This window comes from Myotis daubentonii, chromosome 9 (genome assembly GCF_963259705.1).
Source record: "Myotis daubentonii chromosome 9, mMyoDau2.1, whole genome shotgun sequence".
NCBI classification, from domain to species: domain Eukaryota; kingdom Metazoa; phylum Chordata; class Mammalia; order Chiroptera; family Vespertilionidae; genus Myotis; species Myotis daubentonii.
Genome location: NC_081848.1, coordinates 82,041,485 through 82,063,213, shown reverse-complemented (window position 1 = coordinate 82,063,213; position 21,729 = coordinate 82,041,485). Strand labels below are relative to the sequence as shown.

The following is a 21,729-nucleotide window of genomic DNA, read 5'->3' as shown; positions in this document are numbered from 1 at the left end:
GACCGCTGAGCCGTCTGGTCGCTTGCAGCCCGGGCGGACTCCGGGAGCTGGCTGTGCGGCCGCATCATTTCTCTCCAGGGAAAGTGGCTGGGAGGCGACCGCAGAGGCCAGAGGCCTGGCCATGCCGGCGTCCAGCTCCTCCTCTAGCGGGACTCAGAAAGTGCCCCCAACGGTGGCCATGGGTCCTTGGCTGTTCTTGGCGGCCACGAGGAACCGAGGTCCCCAAGGTCACGCCCCCGCCGGGGCCTGGACCCGGGCCGGGGAGGCGCGTGCCTGTGGGTGGCCGCAGGTCAGGGAAGCTCACGTGCAAGGCCAGGCCCAGCTCCAGAGCGAAGGAGCAGGGGCCGCCTGCCTGCTGCAGCGTCAGAGAGCCTCCTCATTAACAGAAGTGCCCCAGGAACACTTTTCCTCCCCCCTCGCTCCTCGCTCCTTAAGGCGGCGGGCTCCCCAGTGAAAAGGAAAATCTACAGCGAGCGGCCGCTGGCGAGCCAGCCTCCGAGGGGAGCCACGCCTCTGCAGGCCCTGGCCCACCCTCGCGAGGTGTGGGCTTCCTTTGTTTATTTAAAATGGTCTCTCTCTCTGTCCCTTCCTCCCGACTCAGGCGGTCTCTCGGTCTCTCGGGCTGCCTTTAAGTCCTTTTGAAGTGTTACAACCATTTTCTCCTCTTTCAATTAGCAATAAGAGAAGGAAGCTAATAGCTTCCTGAGCGACTCGCTGTAAATATTAACAAAGTCTGGCCTGGCCGCTGGGCTGGGGTGTGTGTTTACGGGAAGGAGGGGAGGGGAGGGAGATTCCCAACACGGAGGCGAAAATCCCTTGGCACCGGCTTCTGCTGGTGCAGGGGGGCGGGGAGCCGGCCGAGAGGGCGCGTGGCCCTGGGGGCCGCGGCTGGCACAGCTGGCGGGAGAGATGGGGATACTTCTGGAAGAAAGGCAGCTTCCGCCAGCCGCACCTGGGCAACTGGGAGGACGCAGGTGCGTGGCCTGGAATCCCCCGCTTGTGGCTTTGGTGTGGTCAGTGGGGGAGGTTTGGGGACTGGCTTTTGAATAGAGAGACTGGCCAGGGTGCTGATGGTCCCCGGGTGCCCACTGGACCCTGGCACCCATGATGTAGGGCTCCTGAAAGACTCTGAGGCCGGGGAGTGGACGGAGGGGAGTGGACGGAGGGGAGTGGACGGAGGGAGGGCAGGCCCGTGTGAGCGCGCAGAGCCAGGGTTCAGGAGGGACCGCGTGTCTTGCCTCCCAGCTCCCACTGCCCACAGCGGCTCGGGGTGAGAGCCCACAGCCACGGTTCTGCCGGCAGAAGCAGGCCAGTTTCCTGCGGAAGGTTGGGCCTTCGCTGGTGGCACCAGGTTCGCCATCATTCAGGCCCCTGGGCTAGCCACAGGCCTGTGCTGGGAGCAGTGGAGTGACGGCCCTGCTGGGTGGGGCCCGGCCAGCCAGCGGCCTCCTTCCCAGGAGCCTGAGCCCAAAGCCGGCCAGGCCTGCCCCTCCTGGGCCCCACCGTGCTCAGGCAGGCCCGGGCCACCGTACCCTCCCTTCGGGCGAGTGGCAGGCCTGGGAGGGCCGGGAGCGCCACGCCCCCTCTGCCCCTCCTCAGGGTGCCAGCTGCCCGGGCTGGCTCTGTCCCGCTGCAGCCTGGGGCGACGGTGCCCACCTGGTGGCCTTTCTATTACTCGGCTGCATTGTGGGGGCAGCGCCCTAAACTGGTAGGGCCAGGCCCCCACACCCCGCAGTCAGTGCAAGGAAGGGGCTCTGGGCCCAGTGGGCAGGCAGGTGCCCACAGTCCAGGCTGCGTGGGCCCCAGGCCTGCTCTGCCAGCCCAGCACGGGGCACGGCCGGGTTCCCTGCCACCTCTGGCTGGGAGCTGCCTTGCTCCCCAGGCCCTGGCTCCAGCCCTCACGTGGAGGGAAGGGAAGGGCATCCGTCCTGGCAGAGGGCCCACGTGTTCTCCCGGAGACGCTCTGGCTGAGAAGAGCTGCCCCTGGTCCCTGAGCGGTTGGCTCCCCTGCTCCGGGCACTGCCCACCCAGCTCCCCGAGGCCTGTCTCTGAGGGTGGGCCCTGGCAGTGGTCCAGGCCTGCGGGCCCGGCAGCCGCCCACACACTGGCTCACACACTTGCTCGCACACCCAGCCCCAAAAGTCTGGGTTTTGTCAGAAAACAGTTTAATTAGCAGCGTGGAGGCTTGGAGGGTTCACACCGAGTTTGCAGGCTCTCTCGCCTCCTCCCTTCTCACCCGCCACGTGGGTGCTGTGTGCGGTGCCAAGCCTGGGGGCCCGAGAGAGTGAGAGGGGGGCAGGGTAGGGCCTCTCATCTGCCAGCGCAGAGGGAGGAACTGGAGCCTCCAGCATGCCCCCCCCCCCCCCCTGCAAGCCTCCAGCTGCCCCTGCCCGTGGCACCTAGAACCTGCCTGGTAGTGCTGGCAGGAGAAGGGGAGGGAACCCACACAGCCCCGGGCCTGTCTGCAGGGAGGCCTCCGAGTCAGCCCCTGCCCTCAACCCATGGCTCCCTCCCCTCCGGCCCAGGCCCCTACTCCTCCTGGGGACACGGTCCCAGCCTGCCACTGGTCCCCTCCCACATACCCTGGCACCTTCCAGTTCTCCAAAGGGTCATGCCCTCCCTGCCCAGGCACCTGTGCTGGCTCCCACCTCCCTCAGTATGAAGAGAGGCCCTCACTCTGCTGGGCATTCAAAACTCCCCGAGGCCAGAGCCCCGCCTCCCACCTCAGCTCAGACCACTGCCCTCCGCTAACCCAGCGCTGTGGGACACCAGCCCTCCCACCTCACAAAGCCCTCCCACCTCTGAGCTTTTGCATAGGCTGTTCCCTCAGCCTGAAAGTGCTTCCTACTCCACCCTCTACGGGTTACAGGATCAGTCCGCACTCCACACGGAACAGCCCCCCCGCCCTGCGGCTCCGGCCCCAGCCCTCTGCGCCTGCCCGGAGAGAGGGCCCCTGGCCGAGGCAGCCCCCGGGGCCATGCCGGCTCCGGAGGAGTGACCCACGCCCTGCAGGGGACGCGAACAGGCCCTGGGACGGCCAGCCTCCTGGGAGGAAGCCAGCGGCCACGGAACAAACGGCGGGTCGGAGGCACAAAGAGCCTTTTCATCTCGGAAGGTCAGACGCAGATGCTGACCTCCACCTGGAAGTCCAGAATGAAAGCAAACGCCGGGTCTCCGAGCTCGCGCCGGCTCTGACCTGCGTACAGGAATCTAAACTCAGGCCCCTTTGCACGTGTCCGGCGAGGTGCTCATTTAAAACGCCGCTTGGCTGAGTCTCCAGCCGGAAAGCCCACCTGGTGTCCAGCAGCTCATCCTCGGCGTCTGATTAATCACGCGCACATAAAAACCCGTCCTGAGAGCCATAGGTTGAAATGAAGCAGGAGGGCTAATTGCTAATATAAGAATTAATATCAGCGAGGAGCGATCTTTCAGGCAGCCAGGAGCTGTAACGATGGAGAGCGTTTCCATGGCGGGGAAGCCCTGAGGTCCAAAGGGCGGGGGTGGCTCTGGAAGACGGACAGGTGGTCCGGAGGAGACTGGCCGCACCTGCCCCATTCTAGTGCGCCCCCGAGCTCCCATGTGACTGCCAGGACATGGGAGTCGGGGACCAGAACCACAGCCCGCGTCACCTCCCCCAGGGAGCCCCTGGGGTCCGCACCCTGCCTCTCCTGCCCTCACTCACCCCTGCTTGGCAGGATGGGGCTTCTGGCCCTCATCATGCCATGTGTCTCCCGCTGCGGCCCTTGGCAAGCCAGCGGCCGCTCTGCGGGACCTCAAGCTCCCCGAGGACAGGGGCTCCTCGTTGGGCCCCAGCGTCTTGCCTGGTGCTGGGAGCATGACTGGACTCAGTACGTGTCTGCAGGATGGGTGGATGGGGAGATGGATGGGGGGGTATATGGAGGGATGGATGGAGGGATGGAGGGATGGATGGATACGAGAGGACCTTAGGAGAGACACAGAACGTCTCAGTGCAGTGGGCCCCGGGCCCGCCTTGCATTTGTATGTTTCTTTTGTGCTGGGATTGGCATCGTGCAGGGAGAGGGAACCGGCCCAGAGTTTGAGGCCTGGCTGTCATGTTGGTCGTACGTGGACAAGTCCCTTCTTTTTATTTTAAGTCCCCTTTGCGCCTGCACAATGGGGGCGGTCCTCCCTGCCCGGCCAGCCACGCTGGCTGTCCCCAGGCACAGGGACGACAGCAAAGCAGGAATGACCTGGAAAAGGATAAGGGCCCTTTGTCCGCGGGAAGTGCCGCGGTGTGGAGAGGTGGGACCGTGCACTTGGCTTTCTCTCCCGCTTTCAGATTTCTTCCCATGCAGCTGTGATGTTACTACAGCAAAAAGTGAGCCTGTGCGGGCATCTCGAGCAGTTACAGACGGAAGCTTTTATTCCGTTGACCCAAAAAATGGCTCTTTGGTACCTGAACGCAGAGACCGGTGGGTGGGGGAAGGCGAGGCGAGGCGAGGCAGGGGTGAGCGGAGGTGGCCTCTTGGGGGGAGTGCCCAGGAGCTGGCCAAGGAGGCGGGGGCCAGAGACGGCTCCCGGGCGGCTGAGCCCTTGGGGCCCCACAGGTTCATCTCGTCCTTGGTCAACTTGACTGGCCACAGAGAGCGTCCACGCGCCACCGCTGACTTCGTCTTCACTGCGTGGTCTCGCATACTCGATCCAGCCGTGTGCCCACTGGGGACTCCACGGCTCGGCCGGTAGGTGTCCGCCAGAGGGCGCACTTACACATTTGTTCCCGCCCGGTGAATACTAGGAGGCTAACCCGCGTCCGGGTGCCCCCACACGTGCAACAAGCTCCCACCTCCAAGCTGACCTGGGAACACACACGCCCCGACACCGAGAGGCACCCCTCGGCCACGGCAGCAGTCAGGACCCCGTGGGCCCTGTGGGGTCTGGGGCATGTGTACGCCTGGCTCCCGGGGAGCTCTGCAGGACCATGGGGCAGGCGTGGGTAGGGGCAGCGGGGAAGGGGGGACAGCAGGGAGGGCAGACCCAGGAGATACACAGCTGGATGGGCCAGGGCTCTGCTTGAACCCTGGGCTTTCTACATGAGGAAGCACCGTGGGGAGTTCATTAATTAGGCACCTTCTGTGTGCAAGGCACCGAGCCGGCCACGTCTCAGTGAGCAGTCTCAGACAAGCAGAGCAGTCCCTTCCTTGACCCTGGAGATACTGTGCCACTGCTGGTTTGTGCGACCACCCACCCAAGGCAGGAGGTGAGGGGTGAGGTTAGGTGGGCTGTTGCCGGAGCGGGAACAGCGTGGGGTTTGGGGGAAAGTGGTGGAGACAGGTGGGTGGGCCAGGCAGGGCCAGGCCTTGTGGGGCCCTGGAGGCTGCCCAAGAGCACTGCCCCGCCCCCAGGGCCACTGCCCCGCCCCCGAGGCGGCCCCAGGGCCACTGCCCCGACCCCCCCCCCAGGCGGCCCCAGGGCCACTGCCCCGCCCCCCCCCCCAGGCGGCCCCAGGGCTGTGGGAAGGGCCTGATACAGCCGGTGAAGCTGCCTTCCTGCATTCATAGTTTCTGAACTCTCCGTCTTGGGGGACCAGCGGCTGCTTCCACGTACCCCCCCCCCCGGCCCCCACGGTATAAAAGTTTCCTCGCCTCGTCCAGGGGGCAGATGACCTCATTGGACTCTTTCCATCTCTTGCTTCCATAGAGAAATTACCGTTTATAATTGGATGAAATCACACGGGTGCGGCAGCGATCAGAGCCCACACTGGAGCCCAGCGTCACCCCTCACGAGGGGGCTCTGTCCTCATCTTCCCTCCTGTCCAGCCCCCACCCTGCCCCTTCCTGGGGCCACTCCGCCTCCTGCTCACACCTGCTGTCCCCGCGGCTTGGTAGTTCGGCACCTCCTTGCTCCTGGGGAAGCTTGTCCCCAAACCTGCCCCATCCTGTGGGCCCCATCGCCTGGCCAGCACCGCCCCTCTGAGTGCAGCCCTGCCAGGCTGGGCGCCCCGTGGGCAGCGCCCCCCAGTCCGGGCTCTGGGCTTATTAAAACACATGCCCTGAAAATTCGTTTTTATTGGGAACAGCCCCTGACAATGAGCATTTCTCAAACCAGCCACCTTCAGCCCTACAAAGCCAAGTGCCCAGATGCAGCCGAGCCCATCTGGATCCTATTTCAAACCAGAGCTGACACTCAGATGTGTAATGAAAGCACTTTCCAAAGAGGGGCTCCTGCAGGGGGAGTCGGGCACCGGGGCGGCGGGCGGCGGGCAGCGCCAGGCCAGTGAGAGGCTGTGGGTTTGTTGGGATTCCTGCAAACAGCCGGCCCTGCCCCCAGGACTGTGGAAGGGCAGGTGGGGCGCGGAGCCCTGACCCCAGCCTGGGGAGCCGGTGGCTCAGGAGGGAGGCCGGGACGCAGCTTCCCTGATGCTCCTGCTCGCCAGGGGCAGCGGGAGGGCAGCGCTCGTTCTGGAAGCCCAGGCCACGGGCCCCGTGGGGTCCAGCTGCTGGGGGAGCGGAGCTCTGGGCTGGGGCAGGGCCCCTGCAGCCTCAGGCTCTCTCAGGACTTCCTTTCTCTCCTTCCCGCGCCTCCCCCCCACCCGGGAAAAGGGGAGCCAGGGCTCTGGGGAAGGGGCTGTGTTCCTGGGTTTGAGAAGAGAAGGGAGGCGGTGGAGGCCCTCGCAGCTCGTGGGAAAGTGGCTTCAAGAACAGGGTGCCGAGGGATGGATGGGAGCAGAGGGGTCGCAGCCCCAGCAGCCTGTCCCCGGGGCTCCTAATTCCAGGGTGTAATCGCTTCCTTTGCTTTTGGCAGGTGAGGAGGCAGGGAGTGGGTGAGGAGGACCCCTTTTTGGACAGACAAGCCCAGGAGGTGAAGCAGGAATAACCCACCCTCACCCCCGCCCCCGCCTCCCTGCGAGAAAACCTCTCTGCAAACAGGGGCAGCCAAGCAGGACCGAGCCCCCACCCCCCAAGCATCTTCCCAGAGACGGCCGGTGGGCCTGACAGCTCTGTGGCACATGTCACCGCCCAGCCCGCCGTGCGCATCTGAACTCCTCCGCGGGTAATGGACTCCCGCCCGCCCCGGAGACGGAGACGCAGCCCGAGTGGCAGAACACCGCGTCTTTGGAGAGCGGCTCCCTCTCGTCTGTCTCAGCAGAGCGCTCCCTGCACGGGAACCCATCCTGCCAAGTGACTTAAAGGGATTAAAAAAATAAAGACCTCGGTAAAGAAAAGGGGGTAAAAGCCACGCGGAAGCCTTTTGGAGGAGGTGGTGGCCAGCAGACAAAGGGCACAAGTTGAAAGAGGCAGCAAGAGGCCACCGCCCGCCCCGATGGGCGCCGGGCCGTAGGGCATGCCTGGGGCGCAGGGGCCCAGGACACCCGCAGGCCGTGCACGGGAGTCGGGGCTCCGCCGGGGAGAGGCCCGCAGCGCCGGGGGCCCAGGCCGTGCAGAATGCTGCTCTGGACCCGCAGCCCCGCCTGACCTCGAGGAGCCCAGAAGAGTCCAGCACAGGGCCTCCTCCTGCACGCCGGGCTGCCCCCAGCGCCCCAGGTCTGCGGTCTGCACCCCGAGTGCCAGGGCTGAGGCCGGAATGTGAGCGTGGCCCAGGCCCACCTGGACCCAAGCACAGCATCCAGAGCGGCATCCAGAGCGGCCATCCCAGCCAGACCAGCGGCTCAGCAAAGGAGGTGAGGCGGATGGGAAGGCCCCGGTGGTGCAGGCAGGCCCGGGGCTCCCGGTGCCCAGGGAGGGCATACAGAGAAACAGCTGGCCCGCCCCTCCCCGGCCGGGTCAGACTGGGGCCGCACAGAGCTCCCCAGCTCCGTAGCTCTCCCAGCCACACACACATGTAGTGCAGGCCGCTGGCCACTTCTGCGTGCCAGGGGAGGGCTCGCTTGCTACCTGGTGGCCCCGTGCTGTGGGCTCTGTCCCAGGGTGGGTGGACCCAAGGTGCAATGGAGTGGTCTCTCAGGAGTCACCTGCTGCACACCTGTCCTTGCGCGTGGGTCTCGCTTTGAGCCCCTCTGAGTTCTGCCCAGAGGGGGCAGCAGCGAGGCCGCGGGGAGCAGAACCTTGGTGGCTTCAGTGCTGGCGAGGAGGACCCAGCCCAGGCCCCGCTCCCTCTGGCCTTTGGGCAGCCCCTGCTCGGCTCCCGGCTCAGCCCCAGGAGGGCAGTGAGTGCCAAGACGGATGGGAGCAGCTGGCTGGGATCCCCAGGCCTGGACCCCTAAGGTCTGCCAGGGCTGGGCCAGCTGGGGGGCAGGGTCCTGTCCTGTCTCCCCATCCCCAGAGGCCAAGAGGGAGGACTCAAGCCTCCCCAGACACAAATCCTGGCAACCTGGAGCGGAGGCGGCGCCCTGGGCAGGGCAGGGAAGCCCCAATTCATTAACAAGATGGAAAATGACGCTTCCGCGCGCGCTTCCACAGGAGAGGGGCTGATTTATGACGGCTCCGGGCCGGGACATTCGTCAGCGCGGCGTGGAGCGCGCCGTCTGCGGGGGCATTAATAGTGTGTTATTAGCCACCAGCGTGAAAGATGCCCTGTGGATGGGCTATTTGCTGTTATTTATTGTGGAGGTGCCAGCCCAGCAGCGGGGCCGGCTGGAGCCTGAGCTTGGCCCCTGCCCGACTGCCTCCCTGATGCTTGTCCCCCTTTTCCTCCCAGCCCCGTCAAGGGGTTGGGGGGGGGGGGCGTCATCCCTGGGGCTGAGGCCAGGACGGGAGGGGGCAGCTGGCTATGGTCCCCCAGGCCTGTACCCCAAATACTTATGGAGAACCTGTTCCGTGCCCGGCTCTGCCTCGAAAATGGGCTGGGCAGCCCATCGGACGTGGGCTGGCGGCTGGCCTTCCAGGTGTGAGCGGCGTGACCTTGGGCCCCTCACTGAGTGCGCTGCCCTCTGTGCACCGGAGGCCCAGGCTCCGCAGGGCGTGGCCGGGGTCTGTGAAGGGCCGGGGTGCAGCAGGCGCTCAGGCTGGCCATTTACTGCCACTCCCTGGTCTGACCCCAGAGGGCCGGAGGGGCTGACACCCTGGGGGCGGGGAGAGCAGCTCCCATGAGACCCTGCTTCAGCCGGACACTGTCCATCATCGCCTCCCGTGCCCACCCCCTGGGAAGGGCTTGAGAGGCGGTGCCAAGGCCGGAGGAGGAGGGCAGGGAGAGGGCTGTCCACAGCTGCTGGAGGGTTCTCTCTGCCCCGGACCCGTCCGTCCCCTCTCTGGGCCTCTGTGAACAGCCGATGATCTGCGAGGTCCTCTCCCTCCCCAGCCCTGAGAGAGGGTTCCCCCTGTGCTATCTGTGGGAGTGAGAGGAGGGGCCATCTCTAAGAAAGGGGGGCCGGCCTCTGACGCCTGGAGGGGGACCTGCAATTGGGCAGTTCCAGGCTGGTCGCCCATACGAGAGGAGATGAGGGGACAGCAGGGGTCTGCCTTGGGTTTGCGCCCTCCTAGGGTGGGGCCTCCCTAGCTGAGGGGCAGGTAAGACACTGGGAGGGGGGAGCAATGGACATGGAGTCCAAGGCCTGGGCTTGTGTCGGCTGCACAATTCAGACCAGGCCCTCTGCCTCTTGGGGCCCCATGGTGGAGGCCCCGGGCTCTCTGTTACCTCCCGGTGTGGTCGGAGGGCCGGCCTCTCTCTTCTCTCCTATTGCCAGGTCCTGGGGTTCAGATTCTAGGGCTTCCCTTTTGGCGAATTCATTCATCCATCCATCCATCCATCCATCCATCCATCCATCCATTCATCCATGCATTCATCCATCCATCCATCCATCCATGCATTCATCCATCCATCCATCCATCCATCCATCCATGCATTCATCCATCCATCCATCCATCCATGCATTCATCCATCCATCCATCCATCCATGCATTCATCCATCCATGCATCCATTCATCCATCCATCCATCCATCCATCCATCCATGCATTCATCCATCCATTCATCCATCCATCCATGCATCCATCCATCCATGCATTCATCCATTCATCCATCCATCCATGCATTCATCCATCCATCCATCCATCCATCCATGCATTCATCCATCCATGCATCCATCCATCCACCCATCCATGCATTCATCCATTCACAGATGTTTATGGGCACCCGCTGGGCCAGGCTGTGGGCGAGGCTCATGGATAAGACAGAACGTGGTAGGAGTTTGCATTCTCGAGGCAGGGTTTGCACAGTCAGCTTGTCCTACATACTAGGCGGGGCGGGGGGGTCTCACCAGGACCAGGGCCTGCATGGTGAAGGTGCCCCACCTCCGCCCAGCTCCCAGCCTCTGCCACATGATCGGCAGCATCGCCAGACATGGTCTTTCCGGGTCACCCGCTCCTCTCTCGGCCCCTGGCTGCCAGGATCCCGGCTGCTGAGGAGGCCGGCAGGGCAGGCCCAGGGGGCCACTGCCCTGTTCTCTGGGGCTGTCCCAGCCCTGCAGGCGCTGCCCCTCCCTCTTCCTTCCTCCCAGCCCCCCAGAATAAAGGACCTCGGGGCCCCCTCCTGCCCCTGAAACTCCCCGGCGGCTCCTTTTCCTTCCCAAAAGGAACTGAGCCTGAGTCCAGGCAGCTTTACCAAAAATGCACACTGACGGGGGAAGTGTCAGGTGTGGGACCGCTTATTAAATGACGCCGGAGAGAAAGAGACAAAATTACACGTGTCTCCTTTCATCCCCCCTCCCCCTCCCGGCCCTGAACAGTGTCATATCGAACACTGTTATCAATATAATTAACCTCCTAAGACCCAATTTTAAAGTCTTATTTTTAAAAGCGATTTACATTCTCGGAAGTTCAGGACACCCCGGCCCGGCCCCGCCCAGGCGGCCTGCGAGGGGAGATGAGCGGGAGGTACTGGTACGGTTTTAGTGGATTTGCATACCTGCCTGCAATTACCGCCAGTGATAACTACTGATGCATAATGCATGCAGCATGAAATTAGAAAAATAATTAACTTCAGGTTTTAAAAGAATCCCTACCCCCACCCCCCACGCGTTACAAGTTCTCAATGGCACCAGCAGACAGATCAGGCGTGGAGCTGTGCAGCGTAGGGTGAGAAGGGCCTTGAGGGCCGTAGCATCCAGCCCCCCCGCCCCCCCTGCCGCCCCAAGGAGGTGTCCCGTGGGCTTAGACCGCTAAAATCCCAGATTCCCCTCCTCACCGGCCGCCCCATCTCCTGGACCTGCAGGGGCGCGCTGCCGTCGCTAGTGACAGCGCTGCTGCCGGTTCTGACCCCCACTCTGCGCCAGGCCCTCCGCGCAGGCGTGAACATCACCGTCCTTTATCCGCCCAAGAACCCAGGGGAGTGGATGGTTCACGGTCCCACCTTGCGGGTGAAGGCCTGAGACCCGAGGCCGTGCCTGCCTTCTCAGCGGAGGGGCGTCCTGGAGGTGGCCAGGCTCTCCCAGGCCGCCCTGGGCAGAGAGGGAGAGGCTGCGCCCCCCTCTGCCTCTTGACCTCCCTCCCTCCATGTGGCTTATAACCGGGGAGGTAGCCCCTCATTATTTAAACAAAAATTTGCTGAGGACCCACCACAGATATGGAGGGGACCCTGCCTTGGTAGAGCCCCCTGCCTGGTGGGTTGGGGTCCTCCCGCCTCCCCCTTCCTGGGGCTGAAACTGCTTCTGTCCCCAGCCTGCCCTGCACACCTCGCTCCTGCCTGGGGCCCTGCCCTGCCAGTGGGTGAGGGCCTGGCAAGGTTTAGGAAAACACAACAATTATTCTTGCTGAAGGGAGGGTCTGGGGGTAGGGGGGGGCGAGGGGCGGCCTTTGTCCTGCCTCCGCTTCCCGGCCCTGTGTCTGCCCTCCCTCTTCGGAAGCTCAGCCAGGACTAGTGGGCAGCCGCCCCGAGTGGCCATGGGAGGGCCTTGGGGTCCTCCCTGGGGACAGTTGGGGCAGCTCTTCTTCCCCAAACCACCGGCCTGTGCTGGGCACTCCCCACGCCCTCCCTCAGCAGCACGTTACAGATGAGGAGACCGCGACCCAGAGAGGCACCACCCCGGTCCCGCAGCCGGGGACTGGGAGGCCGGGTTCTAACCCAGTGCCCTGCTGTCCTCCCTCCTCACACGCCTCTTTCGTGGAGTCACCGTCACCCGGAATCCTCAGGTTCCTCACTGGCGCTGATGGGCCCGCACTGATGCCGGATGTAGGACCAGTGCTCCCACCCAGCCTGCGGGGAGGGCTGAGGAAGCACAAGGCGAGGAGTCCTGCCAGGTAGCAGTGCGGCCTGTGGGCTCCCAGTGCACCTGGAGGCTCAGCATGGAGGGGAGTGAAGACGGGGCTGGTGGGGAGCAGAGGACAGAGACACGCAGTTGACACAGAGCCTCGGCCAGCGTGCCTGGGGCAGCGGGAGAATCCCAGCAGCTGTGAAACCTCAGGCATCTGTCACATCCAGGCTGCCCTTATGAGGGGGTCCTTTGCACATATTACCTTATTGCATCCTCTATGGCCACACTCATAGATGAACTGAAGCTCAGAGAGGGCCAGTAGCTTGCTCAGGGTCACACAGCCTGGAGGTGGCCGAGGCAGGACTCAAACCCAGGTTTCTCTGTCCTGGAAGATGGCAGGAGCTAGTAGCAAAGGCCAAGAACGGTGCCCCTCGGCTGATAGGGGTCTGGATACCTCCAGTCTGAGCCACCTCACTCCTCCCCTCCCCTCCCCCCAACAGCAGATCAAGGATCCTGCTGTCAGTCATGGAGCTGGCAGGCCATAACTCACACCATGCTGAAGTCTGGGGGACCCGTGCAGCGATGACAAGTGGCCCCATAAAAGACAGGCGATTTACCGGGTTTAATTTGATGGTCACATAAACCACCCAACACACAACTCGGGAATAAAAGGCTGCCTAGCACCTGGGCAATTAATGGGCTCCTCCAGCAAGGCGTGCTCCCCCCGCCCCCCCCAGCCCAGGCCCCGCCCTACTCCCCCAGAACCAGGGGGCTCAGAGCTGTGGCCTTGCGGAAGGGCTAGCAGAAGAGACTTGAACCAAGATGGATGAGGCCCACGGATAGGGAAACAGAGAGGCCTTGGGTTCCTGCCTCCCAGATGCTGGTTGGTTATCCATCAGGCATCTCTGAAATATGCAATTTACACTCCGTCATGGATGCCAGGGCCTCTGGAGGCTGCTGGCTGCAGCCATGAGCTGAGTGGGCACCGGGAACGGACTTCCATGCCAGAGAAGGCGGCGGCTGACCTTGCCTTTGGCCTGAACAAGCCTGCCCCCTGCTCAGGGCACTGGCCTGGCACAGCAGAGCACAGGGGCCGCCGCATCCCCGTGCCAGGACGCAGCCTTGGCAGACCAGGGCGGGGGGTGTCCTCTGACCATTTGCTGGGGCCCAGGCAGAGGCTCCCCCAGGCTCGGCCTTGACCCCTGAGACCGAGGGGGTGGCCTTGGGCAGGCCTGCACCTTCCTGTCCTCAGCACCTGCCCTGGCCCTGACCCTCTGCTCATAAGCAGCTTGGGACAGGACCCCCAGGCTCCATCACCTTCGAAGTTCTGGCTCCATGCAGGGTAAGGGACAGATGTGCAGCTAGAACCCCGGGCTGGCTGTGACCCTGGGTAGGCCCCTCACCCCTGAGCCTCAAGCTGCTCAGCTGTAAAATGGGCCAGAGGACGTGTGTGTATGTGTGTGTGTGTGTGTGTGTGTGTGTGTGTGAGTGAGTGACAGGGTGAAGGTACAGACATATGCCTGTGAAGGGGGTGGGTGAGGTCTGGCTCGAGGGCTCCCCCTGCTGCCTGGGCTCATCCCTGTCCTCTGGAGGTGGGCCTACCCAGGTCTATGGGACCATTCCCTGCTCTGAGCCCATCCGTCCTATGATCTGGGCCAGGGCCCTTCCCAGTCCCGGGTATGACGACAGGTAGGGGAGTCAGTGGTCAGTTAAGGTTGGGCAGCCTGGGATACCCAGGCCCCTCCCACATCTTACGCGGTGGCTCTCAATGCCGCTGAGGGCAGGAGGGGCTGGGGAGCATGGTGCGAGGCTCCGGGTGGGAGATGAGAGAGGGAAGTGGCTGGGGAGCCTGGTCAGGGAAACAAAGACGACAGCCTAACCTGCAGGAAGCGCAGACCACCTCCACCTCCCGAGGGTGGGGTGTGAGTGGGGTGAGGCCCGTAGCCTGGGCTGGGGCCCGAGGTCCGAGGCTGCAGTCCTTGGTCCCTCAGGCCGTGGGTGCTGGTGGAGGGAGCCTGAGCTGGCTTCAAGGGCCCCGATGCTGGGCATGGCTCAGCCCCCCTCTTCCCCCTCTGGTTCCAGGTGCAGACCCCGGCACCCTTCCCCCCGATCCTCAGTGTGTCCTGGGCTGGCCCCTGCCCTGCCCTGGGGGACCCTGTAGACAAAGCTTAGTGCTGCAGACAGGCCCTGGGCGGGTTAGTGCATTGGCGGCAGGCGAAGCCTGAGCTCTCTCCAGAGGCCTTGGAGCTGCAGGCTGGGCAAGGCCCCTGTAAATGCAAACGGCGTGAATGTGGGGGTGCTCCCACGTTCTCAGTCCCTTCTGTACTCGGTGGCCACTGATGCCACGCCACGCCAGGCCACCATAGCCCCTGGCCCCGGCCCTCGAGCGCCCGAGATGTAGTTGCAACATTAAAACACGATCGTCACCAAAACAGCATGACCCACAGTCCAGACACTCAGCGCTTTGGGCCTGGTGACCCAGACTCTGGCCGAGGCTTCAGTGGTCGTGACGACGTTCACATCCCCACACTCAGCTTTCTCATCTGTGAAATGGGAATGAGACGGGCTCCGACCTCCTGGGTGCTGGGAGGATTAAATGACTTAATAATTCCTAAAGCTCTAGGCGAGGTCTTTATTATAGGATGAGCTACCATCCCCCCAGAACTGAATCACACGTGGCCAGAACAAGTGGCATATGGTATGGGCTGAACAGACATCTGTTGGGTGACTGGGTGGCCAGGTGCATGGATGGATGAGTGAGTGGGGGATGGACAGACGGATGAGTGAGTGGGGGTGGCGGATGGATGGAAGGATGGACGGATGGATGGATGGCTCAGTGAGTGGACGGGTGGATAGAAGGATGGATGACGGAGCAGACGGAAGCTCTATCTGGCATCAGGAAGCCCAGCAGAGGAGAGGGCATCTGAGCCTGGTCCTGGAGGGTGAGGAGCAGTTTGCTAGATGGAGAAGAGCAGTCCTGGTATAGAGACACAGAAGGAAGAGGGTGTGACAGGGCTGAGACACGGAGACACTTGGCTGCTAGGGCGTGGAGTGAGGCCCCGACTGGCTCCCGCGCTGAGCGTGTCCCGGTTCTGCTCTGTACCCCAGGCCTGCCCCGGCCGGGGCCTCGGTGGGGCTCCGAGGGGCCACTGCCCCACCCCTGAAAAGCCTTTGTGAACCGGGATTTATACAGCAGGCCTTGGCCTGCTGCGTGGAGATACCTTCCCCACTGAGGTTGAAAGATAATTTCTCTTTAATTGCTTTTTTTTAAAAACCATTATGAACAGTAAAATAATGAGAAAGGTCTATGCTGCAATTTTTCCATTTGTGAAAACTGAAATTACACCTCCAGGCAAGTCCCTCAGAGCATGGGTCCCTCCCTCCTTTTGTGTCTCATTTCTTTAAATGTAACAAAAATACATACACATATACACATTCAAGTTTTGTGACTTTCGGAAGGGGACGAGGTGTGGAGTCATCTCCCACAGAGCGCAGAGCTAGGGAGGGCACCTCTGATGAAGAGAGGTTTCTGTAAATACGCGAGGAAGCAGCTCTGTTGACACCTCTGTCCTTTGTCTGTAAAATGCACGAGTGACACAGGACATGTTTTAACACCAGACAATGAAGCGCCCGCTCTCCAGCGCTCAGCACTGACGGCGCTGGCAGCTCCTTTTCCGCAGGTTCTGGGCACGCCCCCCCCGCCCCCCACCCCCCCCCCCCGCCCGAGCTCGCAGGCCTCCCCGAGACAAGCTCTCCCGGCAAACCCTGGGCCTGAGCCAGATGTGAGTTCCTCACTCCAGTGAGAAATGGCTCGGAATCCATAAAACACGCCCTAAATCCATCCCATCGACGTGGACCGCCACGTGTGGCATTAGCCGTGAAAACCGCTTCAGTGTGAGATCTTGAAAGAAGAAAGCGGAGCTGCGGTGTGGCCGTGGCTAGAGGAGCCTCGCCCGCGGCGCGGGGTCGCCGTCGGGGGGGGGCGGGCAGCCTCCGTCTCATTCACGGGCAACATGCCTCTCCCACAGGTTTGAAGTTAGCCAGAGTCCACCTCAGCCTGAGTGGTCACCTGTGACATGACCGGGGCACGGAGGGGCCGGGCGCCTGTGCCTCCAGGCTTGATTTCCGCCCCACGTCCCCGCCCGCAGCGGCCTCTTGGTGGCACGCGGGCGGCCGCTGCGACGCGACGCCCTCTGACCGCACGTGTCTTGTGCTCCTTGCAGGTGCTGAGGCCCCAAGTCAGGTGAGGCCCGGTTCCCCCCGCCATCCACCATGGTGGTGGCACACCCCACTGCCTCCGCCACCACCACTCCCGCTGCCACGGTGACGGCCACTGTCGTGATGACCACGGCCACCATGGACCTGCGCGACTGGCTCTTCCTCTGCTACGGGCTCATCGCCTTCCTGACGGAGGTCATCGACAGCACCACCTGCCCCTCCGTGTGCCGCTGCGACAACGGCTTCATCTACTGCAACGACCGGGGGCTCACCTCCATCCCCGCCGACATCCCCGACGACGCCACCACCCTCTTCCTGCAGAACAACCAGATCACCAACGCCGGCATCCCCCAGGGCCTCAAGACCAAGGTCAGCGTGCAGGTCATCTACCTGTACGACAACGCCCTGGACGAGTTCCCCGTCAACCTGCCCCGCTCCCTGCGGGAGCTGCACCTGCAGGACAACAACGTGCGCGCCATCGCCAGGGACTCGCTGGCCCGCATCCCGCTTCTGGAGAAGCTGCACCTGGACGACAACTCCGTGTCCACCGTCAGCATCGAGGAGGACGCCTTCGCCGACAGCCGGCAGCTCAAGCTGCTCTTCCTGAGCCGGAACCACCTGAGCAGCATCCCCTCCGGGCTGCCCCGCACGCTGGAGGAGCTGCGGCTGGACGACAACCGCATCTCCACCATCCCGCTGCACGCCTTCAAGGGCCTCCACAGCCTCCGGCGCCTGGTGCTCGACGGCAACCTGCTGGCCAACCAGCGCATCGCCGACGACACCTTCAGCCGCCTGCAGAACCTCACCGAGCTCTCGCTGGTGCGCAACTCGCTGGCCGCCCCGCCCCTCAACCTGCCCAGCGCCCACCTGCAGAAGCTCTACCTGCAGGACAACGCCATCAGCCACATCCCCTACAACACGCTGGCCAAGATGCGCGAGCTGGAGCGCCTGGACCTGTCCAACAACAACCTGACCACGCTGCCCCGCGGCCTGTTCGACGACCTGGAGAACCTGGCTCAGCTGCTGCTCCGGAACAACCCCTGGTTCTGCAGCTGCAACCTCATGTGGCTGCGGGACTGGGTGAAGGCGCGGGCGGCCGTGGTCAATGTGCGCGGCCTCATGTGCCAGGGCCCCGAGAAGGTCCGGGGCATGGCCATCAAGGACATCACCAGCGAGATGGACGAGTGCTTCGAGGCGGGGCCACCGGGCGGCGCGGCCCATGCGGCCGCCAAGACCACCGCCAGCAACCACGCCTCTGCCACCACACCCCAGGGCTCCCTCTTCACCCTCAAGGCCAAGAGGCCGGGGCTGCGCCTTCCCGACTCCAACCTTGACTACCCCATGGCCACGGGCGATGGCGCCAAGACCCTGGTCATCCACGTGAAGCCCCTGACAGCGGACTCCATCCGTATCACGTGGAAGGCCACGCTCCCTGCCTCCTCCTTCCGGCTCAGCTGGCTGCGCCTGGGCCACAGCCCGGCCGTGGGCTCCATCACAGAGACCCTGGTGCAGGGGGACAAGACGGAGTACCTGCTGACAGCCCTGGAGCCCAAGTCCACCTACATCATCTGCATGGTCACCATGGAGACGGGCAACACCTACGTGGCCGATGAGACGCCCGTGTGCGCCAAGGCGGAGACAGCCGACAGCTACGGCCCCACCACCACACTCAACCAGGAGCAGAATGCCAACCCCATGGTCGGCCTGCCCCTGGCGGGCATCATTGGGGGCGCTGTGGCCCTCGTGTTGCTCTTCCTGGTCCTGGGGGCCATCTGCTGGTACGTGAACCGGGCCGGGGACCTGCTGACCCGGGAGCGGGCCTACCACCGAGGCGGCCAGAAAAAGGACAGCTATCTGGAGTCGGGGACCAAGAAGGACAACTCCATCCTGGAACTCCGAGGCCCGGGGCTGCAGAGGCTGCCCATTAACCCTTACCACGCCAAAGAGGAGTACGTGGTCCACACCATCTTCCCCTCCAACGGCAGCAGCCTGTGCAAGGGCACGCACACCATCGGCTACGGCACCACCCGGGGCTACCGTGGCGGCGGCATCCCCGACGTAGACTATTCCTACACATGATGCCCGCCGGGCCGCCCGCCCCCGCTCCCACCTCCTCCTGGCGCGGCGACCCCGTGGCTTTGCCCCGCTTGCTGCCATCCGACACAGCAAGGAGAAGAAACTCCACGGCGACTTTCCCAGCAAACGGCAGCGTTTCCCAGGGGAGGGCTGACACTTCTAGAACACAGCCGAGAAAACACGTTTTTTAAGGACAGAAGACGGGAGGGGGGTGGGTTGACGTTGCTGAAGACATAATTTATACCAAATTATGCCAGTTGGGGAGGGAAGGACTAAAAATAATATTGCAGGAAGGGTTGGGTCAGGGCGTTCTCCCCTGAAGTGGAAAGATACTACCTGTACCGCGTCTGTGCGCGCCTCCTGCTCTGAGGGGACCGTCAGAGAGAAGCCGCCGTGGGACACGGACGCCCCCGCGCAGCTCGCCGCCAGCCGCGCCGGCAGCGACGAGATGGGAGAGCGGGAGGAAGAGCTTTTCTTCGGTCTCTCCCCGGTTCTCCCCCTACCATTTCCCTCGCAGATTTCCAGAAATATCGCGTCTTTTACTGCGTCCTTTGAACAATGATGTAACCGATTAAAAACTAAACTCCCCTTTTCCTATCGGAACCCGCTCCACTTCCATGGACCACACGCCGTGGAAGCCTCCGGAAGCTGCAGCCCCCCGGCCACTTGGAAGCGCGTCTATCCACCCATCGCGAGGTTGCGTCTCTGAACCCGGACGGGTCGGTAGAGCCGCGGAGACGGTCCTGGCCGCGCTTCTTGGGTCGGTTCGTCCCATTTCTTGAGACAATAGAGTCATGAACATGTTGCTTTCCCCTAACGATCATTGAGTAAGTAGACACGGTGTGCTGGGGATCGGAGTGGGGTGGGGGGACAATGCCGTTCCTAAAGGCAGAGGCGTGTCTGTTCTGGGCGGGTGGCTGGGGGGGACCCTGGGCAAGGGATGCTTCCAGTTTGATCCTATCTCAGGTTGGCCAGAGCTGGGCCATGCTCCTTTCTGCTATAGAGAAACTTCCTTTAACTGCCAGTATCTTCACCCCCCGCCCCCCGATCCCCACCCCCCCACCCCCACACACACACACACACACGCAGTCACCTCAGTACTCCTTCTCTGTGCTCTGCTTCCTCCTGGGACAGGAAGCTGGTGCAGGGATGGGTTCTGTGTGTTCTTTTACATCAGCTGATTAGAGTTAATGGTTTCCATGGCCGCTCAAACAACACCCAGAAAAAGACATGAAGATTCTCAGAAAAACCCCGGGGAAAAACTCCTGAGTGCAAAACACTCAGCTGGACTGTTCTAGAGGCGGGGGCCCAGGTCTCCCGAGAAACAAGCCGGCCCCCAAAAGGGCACTGACCGGGGCCCTCCCAGAGGTAAGGCTGATTGCCTCCCCTGGAAGCAGCGTGGCCATCATTTATCAGCTGACGGTGCAGCGTGGCGAGCCGTGAAATGACGAAATAACGACACAAATCCGGACGGAAGAGCGGACGGGCGCCCGGGGTTCTGCTCGCTCTGCGTCCCTGCTCTCGGGAACGGGGTCGCCCTCCGTCAGCATGCCACGTGCCCTGCACCGGGCAGAGCGGTGCCAGAGGAGCGGCGATGGCCGGAGGGCAGGGAGGATGAGAAGGGGTCCAGCTGCTGGTGGCGGCGTTTTCAAAGGCCTCAGCTGCTCTGACAAAAGCCAGAGGCAGGAGGGCGAGGCTGACAGCGGGCCCAGGGCCTGGGCTGACGGCTCGATGGACATGAAAAGATGCTGCTGGCCCTTCAGGGAAGGGGGTGGGCAGGAACGGACACGAGACCTGCGTGAGATGGAGGCGAGACGCAGCCGGGCTCGCCGTGGCCTGGCCGACAGAAGGGTCCCACCCAGTGGGGCTCCCCGCTCCCCAGCCCCAGGGACGGGCCGAGGGGCAGGGACACCTTGCATTCGGAAACAAACCTTTTTCCCTTTTCCTGTTTTCTCAGTGTCAGGAGAGATTTTCCAAGCCTTAATTCCACGTGTGTACAAAGGTGGCCTCCCTTTGGCCTGTGGGGCCTCCAGACACAGGCTCGTCCCCATTCCCGGCAGCTCGGAGGGGCGGAGGGGTGCCGGGGGGGGGGGCGGTGGCCGGGAGGAGAGGGTGCGCGCGGTTGTGGGGCGCTGGCTGGAGGGCAGGCGTCCATGGTCTCTGCTGTTTCTGAAGTGAGGTCCCCTCCCTCAAGGCACCCCTCCTGCCTTCCGCCAGTGTCCCTGGACACCCCACTATCAGCCCCCAGGCCCCCACTGCCAACCTGCTCAGCCCCCCTCCCCCTCGAGGCCCTCCCTCCTCTCCCCGGGCCAGGCAGGGGTCAGGTCATCCCTCCGAGGCGGGGGCAGTAGGGGGCCCAGGCCGTGGGGAATGCGTGTAAGGGAGGGCCTTGCAGGCCTGGGACCAGCCTGTGCGGAACATTCCCCCCAGAGCATTAAGCAGGCCTGGCCGCCCAGCCCCAGGACAGAGCCCCTCTCCTACTCCGGCTCCTGCACGACCAGCGCTCAGGCAGGGCTCACACGGGGGCTCAGAGCCCAGGCCCTGCCTGACTCGCCGCGCCTTGTCCCACCCCTGTAGGCGCAGAAGTTCGTGGAGACCTGGCCCAGCCAGCGCCCTGGGGCCCGCCCTCATCTTTTCTGCCCTAAGCACCCCAACATCTTCCCAGTGTTCTGTCTGAGCGCGGGACCGGGATATCTGCTGCCTCCCGTCCCCCCAAGCCAGGGAGGGGACTAAAGCCAGGTCCACTCTGAAACCCCACTCCCGCCGATCCAGCTCCCCGCAGCTGGCCGGCCACGTAACGACGAGAGGGAGGATGTCCCGGGAACCACCCCACCCCCCGGATGCATGTGAGGACACAGGGCCCGTGAAGACAAGCCGGGGCCTGGGCCACCACTTCTGTCTGGAATCTGCCTTCGGTGGGTGGCCCGCCGGACCCCGGCAGCCTCCGACCAGCCAGGGCAACCTTGCTGGCCTCGGCGGGGACCAGTGCGTTTTGTGGCATTTAAAGCAGGTTTAAAGCAAAAAAAAAGCCCACGACATTTCTTTGGTTAAGTGGTTTACCCTTCGTGGTAATTAGATGTAGCGATTGGACTCTCTTTTCTATTACATGGCAATTTTCCTTTAAATTTCCCCTTTAAAAAAAAAAAAGGGAAGGAGAGGAGGCAGCAGGGCCAGGCGAGCCATTTGCATTTTGCGAACGAGGCCTCTAAGCTCAGCTCAGGCGTTGGGCCCAATGTATGGAATGCTTCAGAGATGACTAAGAATAAAATCTATTAATTAGTCATACTCGGCTCCACAGACATGACGTGCATCAAAAGCTCCTTTTCTTCT

General features: G+C 63.2%; 2 protein-coding genes across 5 annotated transcripts in view; one reads left to right on the top strand and one right to left on the bottom strand.

The window, feature by feature from the left end:
- FLRT1 (fibronectin leucine rich transmembrane protein 1) overlaps positions 1-20,604 on the top strand; it is a 61,971-nt gene extending 41,367 nt beyond the window's left edge. Inside the window, exons 2-3 of the mRNA XM_059710288.1 lie at positions 6,763-7,639; positions 16,329-20,604. Coding sequence (XP_059566271.1) covers positions 16,378-18,402 — 2,025 coding nt within the window. The 5' untranslated portion in view covers positions 6,763-7,639; positions 16,329-16,377 and the 3' untranslated portion in view covers positions 18,403-20,604. The remainder of the gene's footprint in view (positions 1-6,762; positions 7,640-16,328) is intronic.
- The window catches only part of MACROD1 (mono-ADP ribosylhydrolase 1), a 128,998-nt gene that overhangs the window by 72,494 nt on the left and 34,775 nt on the right, over positions 1-21,729 (bottom strand). The gene's annotated exons all lie outside the window — the stretch shown is intronic.